This window comes from Triticum aestivum, chromosome 5A (assembly GCF_018294505.1).
Source record: "Triticum aestivum cultivar Chinese Spring chromosome 5A, IWGSC CS RefSeq v2.1, whole genome shotgun sequence".
Lineage (NCBI taxonomy): Eukaryota > Viridiplantae > Streptophyta > Magnoliopsida > Poales > Poaceae > Triticum > Triticum aestivum.
Genome location: NC_057806.1, coordinates 692441589 through 692447244, shown reverse-complemented (window position 1 = coordinate 692447244; position 5656 = coordinate 692441589). Strand labels below are relative to the sequence as shown.

At 48.0% G+C, this 5656-nt stretch overlaps 1 protein-coding gene across 1 annotated transcript; it reads right to left on the bottom strand.

Moving 5' to 3' along the window:
* Positions 1-728: 728 nt before the first annotated feature.
* Positions 729-4678, bottom strand: LOC123106059 (UPF0187 protein At3g61320, chloroplastic). Its single transcript, XM_044528260.1, has 4 exons — positions 3884-4678; positions 2067-2234; positions 1765-1971; positions 729-1435 (listed from the first exon to the last, which is right to left on the bottom strand). The coding sequence occupies exons 1-4, from the start codon at positions 4541-4543 to the stop codon at positions 1223-1225; spliced, it is 1248 nt and encodes a 415-aa protein (XP_044384195.1). The 5' UTR covers positions 4544-4678; the 3' UTR covers positions 729-1222.
* Positions 4679-5656: the final 978 nt, after the last annotated feature.

The following is a 5656-nucleotide window of genomic DNA, read 5'->3' as shown; positions in this document are numbered from 1 at the left end:
GCACAGGTGCTATTGGTACTACTGCATCTGCTGCTGCTACATGAACATGATCAAGTGAGACCGGCCGGAGCTGCACTAAACTACACCTCACACACTCGAAGTCCTCTCGGCCACAACAATCTCCATTAATGGACCAGCTTGAGCTTGTACAAATTCTCACACAGTAGACAGTAGGAGTGGAAAGTTGTTGTTCATTGCAACAGCATATCTAACTGGAAACTGGAGTCTAGTGCTGATGCATCATGCATGCCACAAACCGCAGACACTTGGGTTGCCGTCCTTGAATGATTCGCCACCGGCTCAATCAGTCGACCTTCACCTGCTCGCTCCTGGAGCTGAAGACGGGCCAGCCGTTCCGCCGGAGCCTACCGCCACTGCCGCGGCCCTTGGTCTTGGCAACCGGTTGCTTTCGGACCAGGCTTTCAAGTACAAACTTTTGAAGATGAACAAAGCTCAGGCTCGACTCAGTTGATTGCACGCACTGGAGGTGGAAGAACTGTCATGCGGCATAGGTCGGGTGTATGTTCATTGTGTTTGTGTCCACTTGATGTTTCATTTCGAGTCAGTAAAATCCACAATTTGTCGAAAAACATTGTGACAGTGCCTCTCCATTTGCAGTCCAAAGGGTTAGCCATTACTGTCATATACTCCTACATAGTACTACACACAAAGTAGCAACTGCTAAGCATTCATATGATCAGTGCTCTAACTGTACTCTTACAGACAAATAAATAGCAACCGATATGCATTCATATGATCAGTACTCTAATTGTACTCTTACAGACAAATAAATAGCTCGCCAGGACTATATACAAAGCTGGGGTACATAGAGGAGAACAGAAGCTGCCACCATCTCTCTGGCTGGCACAGGATCCAGTTTCATTTCTACTACATGCATGCACTAGATGCTGCTGCTGCTGCTGCTAGTGGTACACCTTACTTGCCTACTCAAGTGAGGCCGGAGCTACACTACACTACATCCTCACCACTTTATTCTACTGCTTCACAGAGCTTACTCACTCAATCCAGGAACCCTGCTCAACCACAGCAAATCAATGGACCAGCTTGTGTTAACTCTCACACAGTGGACCTGGGAAGCTGCTGTTCGTTGCAACAGCAGCATCATCTACCTGGAAGTGGGACTGCACACCACAAACCGCAGACATACACTTCGGTTGCTTCCAACCGCCGTTTGTGAATGATTCGCCGCCAGCCAGCTCGATCAGTCGACCTTCACCTGCTCGCTCCTGGAGCTGGAGACGGGCCAGCCGTTCTGCGGGAGCCTACCGCCTCTGCCGCGGCCCTTGGTCTTGGCCACCAGTTGCTTTCGGACCAGGCCTTGCACCGACATCATGTCGCGCATGCTGTCGTGGAGCTGCTGGCACTGCGCGTCGAGAGCTAGCATCGGGAACGGCTCCTCGATGAGAACCCCCACCTGAAAATGCACGAGGTGTTAGTAGCTGATGAGCTGAAGCAGACACTATTAACCAAATAGACAAAGCAGGAATAACATGATGTTTTCTGTCTTAATATCCTCCTGAGCATCAGGAGCCTATGAGCAGAAGAGAGTAAAAGAATTTATCGGCTTATTGCTCAGAATGCATACATAAGTCACTCAAAACATTTTGCATAAGTTAGCTACTACTCCCTCCGTCCGGAAATACTTGTCCTACAAAGTATTTCCGGACGGAGGGAGTATATCACAATTCATAAACGGGTTGAAATGGAAGCAATTTTTGTGGGGTGAAATAGGTAGGAGCTTACTTCCTCGATGCAGAATAAGGAGGCAGCACTGACAAAAGTAGCTGGAACGACTATCCATTTACATTCTGCCCATAGTATGATTGGAAGTGTGAGATGCCACAGGACAAGAAACCGCGAAGTAAGCCTAGTGTATGACAGAGGAACAGGAATCCCGATGATCTGCTCGCACACACAAATTCCTTCAAGGAAACAAGACAGTTTAGACTCCTACAACCAAAAGAAAATAACTGGCATTAGGTTGCAGATCACACGGTGACTGTTAGCACTGAAGGTTTTGCAGGAAGATAGGGCACAAGGGTTACCATGATGCTCCGCTTATGTTCCTCGAAATCTAACATCTGGAGACTCTGCGAAATGAACTCGATGATGCAACGAGGCCGGTGTTTTGAGCTCATGATAACATTCAGGTCGTCCTCTGCGAGCAAGCCCTGAAGGTCCTTTCTGATGTCGGAGTTGCTAGTGATATGACACTGAAACAAATAAAAAACAGAAGCGTAACGTTAATCGCGGTACAGTGCAGAGGAGTGAAAAACAGACAGGGACCTGGTCAAAATCAAGTTTATACTGCTAAATACAGAATATAATCTGAAGCATGAACAAAAAGAGCAAAGTAATAATTGGAGGAAGGATAGGCTTCCGTACGAATCTGGGGCATTAATTTTGTCAAGGACATGACCAATTGCAAGTAGGTTTACATCAATGTAAGCAAATCAAAACAGAACATGTCCATTGCAAGTACTTTTTTTTCTTTTTTTTCGAAAAGGGGGGAGTCCCCGGCCTCTGCATCAGATTGATGCATACGGCCATCAACCATTGCAAGTACTCATCAACGGTAGCAGAACAAATTATACAAGGGCATAATAAATCGCAAGGGGCAAATGAATGAATCCATGCAGTTCCAGGGCAGTCCTTACAGAACATTTACTTATTTCAGTAATAAATCCATAGTGCCTTACACTCCAATACATGAAAAATTTCATAGAAACTTTCATTCAGATATCAAGCAAAGCTTTTCAGGAGAAACATAACGACGAAGTGTAGCATTCATCGCAGCACAAGGGACAGGAGTGAAAACAAAACTAACAGGCTAACAGCCATTTCAGAGACTTTCAAATCCAGTTTATACTACAAAAAACAGAATATAATCTGAAGCATGAGCAAGAATAACAAAGTAATAGGTGGGGAAGGCATATCATAGCAATCAATAATGGCCTCCACACGAATCTAGGCCATTAATTTTGTCAAGAACATGGTCCATTGCAAGTAAGTTGACATCAATGTAAAGCGAATCGAATTATACAGGACAGATCCATTGCAAGTAGGTTGCCATCAATGTAAGCAAATCGATACAGGACATGTCCATTGCAAGTACATGCTCATCAACGGTAGCAGAACAAATTATACTAGGACATAATCAATCGCAAGGGCCAAATGAATGGATTGATGTAGTTCCAGGGCAGTCCTTGCTGAGCCTTTACCTATTTCAGTAATAAACCCATAGTGCATTACACTCCACTACATGGTGATGTTCTTAAGACTCTTTCAGAGACTGTCAAATCAAGTTTATTCTACAAAATACAGAATATAATCTTTAGCATGAGCAAGAAGAACAAAGTGATATTTAGGGGAAGCATATCATAGCTTTCAATAATGGCTTCCGCACGAATCTAGGCCATCAAATTTGTCAAGAACATGGTCCATTGCAAGTAGGTTGACATCAATGTGAGCAAATCGAATTATACAGGACAGATCCATTGCAAGTAGGCTGGCATCAATGTAAGCAAATCGAATTATAGAGGGCATGTCTGTTGCAAGTACATGTGCAGCAATAGTAGTAGCAGAACAAATCATACAAGGACACAATCAATTGCACGAGCCAAAAGATACCAGTTGACATGAATGAATTGATGCAGTTCCAGGGCAGTACCGACTAAATCTTTACCACCAATTTTCAGTAAAGCCATATTGCCTTACACTCAACTACATGAATGTTGTAAAGACTCTTCATTCATACTCCTATCAAGCAAAGCTTTCTCCTTTTGAAGGACAAGCATAACCATGAACACACAAGGCACAGTGACATGCAGCAGTGCAGCAGTGGTGGATCTCTCTCACTCACCTTGAGCGCGACGGGGAAGGCGAGGATGTAGTTGACGAGCGCGCCCGTGCCGGTGTCGTTGTCCCCGCGCTCACCGGCGCCGCAGGAATGCATGACCATGCCGGCGAGCTCGGTGGCGCCGGCGAGGACGCGCATCCAGGCCTTGCGGCCCTCGTCGAAGCGCGCGTAGGAGGCCTCGGTGCGGAAGACGAGGAGGAGCGCGAGCGCGGGGGCCGTGAGCTGGTAGGGGAGGGAGGAGGCGGTGAGCGCGTAGTCCGGGGCGAGCGTGTTGTAGGTGGCGACGGCGGCGGCGAAGGCGGTGAAGGCGGAGACGGGCGGGACGAGGGAGAGTATGACCCGGGAGGAGAGCGAGGAGAGGAGGTGCCGCAGGTGGCGCAGCGAGCTGCGGTGCTCCCGCCACTGCTCGTGCGTGTACAGCGGCCGCGGCTCCCGTATGCGCCGCTCGGAGACGGCGTCGGCCCAGTCGGGCACGGCGGTGAGGAGGGAGAGGAGCGGGTTCGGGGGGTTCGGGGATGGTGGGGGATTGGGGAGCGGCTCCGGGAAGCAGCGGGTGAGCTGGCGGTTGCGGCGGCCGGGCCTGGCCGCCAGGCGGAGGTGGTTGTGGACCTGGTGGTGGCGGTGTGGGGTGGTGGCCGGGCTGGGCGGCGGCCGCGCCGCCATTGGCTGTCCCCGGTCGGCGCGAGGAGGGGAGGGGATTCGTCGCTCAGCTCAAGCCATTGCCGGCGGTGGAGCGGAGCGGAGTGGAGTTTGTGTGGCGGAGGGGAGGAGAGGATGCGGCGCGCGCCTCGCCTCGACTCGTTGGCCGACATGTGTTGTGTCCATCTTGCTCTTGGATTCATTTCTCTGAATCGGACGGCTAGGAGAGTGGCCACGTACGTGCATCCAGAAATTTCAGACAAATTTCCAGTCCTACTACAAGAGAAGAGAATGAAATGATTGAGAGAAAGGATTTCGGTACAAATCGAACATCAGTTGTGTTAGACCCCTTGCATCCGATTCAAATCTAGCTTGGGCTCACATGATTTCAGATGAACGGTCAGCTAAACCCATTGTTGGACGATAGGGGGGAGAGGGGGAGCTTTGTGGTAGTTGTACTCCCGCTTGTCAAATTATAGTGCATATTATAAACTTAGACTGAGTTGATATAAGATTTACGCTACCGGATACATAGCATATAAAAATATATCATGTTGGATGATTTTTAATTACTCAATGGGCATAATACTTCCGCGAATTGGCTATTGCCGGAGTCTCGTAAGGAGAAAGGTAAACCACCTTGTAAGAGCATCTCTAGCAGATCCCGCAAAAGTTTGCCATTGATCTGATTGGGGAAAACCAACTGATGTACTTTTGCCACATCCAGTTTGAAGTTAAAGGGATGAGCTCAAAATGATAAGTGGACGAAGTATTCCCTCTATTCGGAATTACTTGTCTCAGAAATTTTAGTTCTATATACAACCATTTCTGAGACAAGTAATTCCGAACAAAGGGAATACAAGATTGAGGACTACTTGCCATACTAAAGTGACACCGACACATCACCTCTCCGTAGGGTAAACTATGTGTCCCTTGATTGCACATTTGTCAAAATGGCTACCTTCTAGCTGTCAAACCATGTTGAAAATTTGTGATATATTGCCATCTCCAGGAAGGAAAAAAAAGCTGCACGAGTAGGACTTCCCATGACGGTCAAGATGGTCGACATGGAGGCGACGGTGACATGTATGTGTATAGAGCAAGGCTGCGAAAACTCACAGGCGTATGATGATGTAA

Bases quoted from the DNA above. Each gene is read 5' to 3' on its own strand.
- LOC123106059 (XM_044528260.1), bottom strand. From the start codon at position 4,543: ATGGCGGCGCGGCCGCCGCCCAGCCCGGCCACCACCCCACACCGCCAC. The intron at 1,972-2,066 runs GTAACCCTTGTG...TTTTGGTTGTAG, and splicing joins AACATAAGCGGAGCATCATG to GAGTCTAAACTGTCTTGTTT. The intron at 1,436-1,764 runs GTAAGCTCCTAC...GTGCATTTTCAG, and splicing joins CCTTATTCTGCATCGAGGAA to GTGGGGGTTCTCATCGAGGA.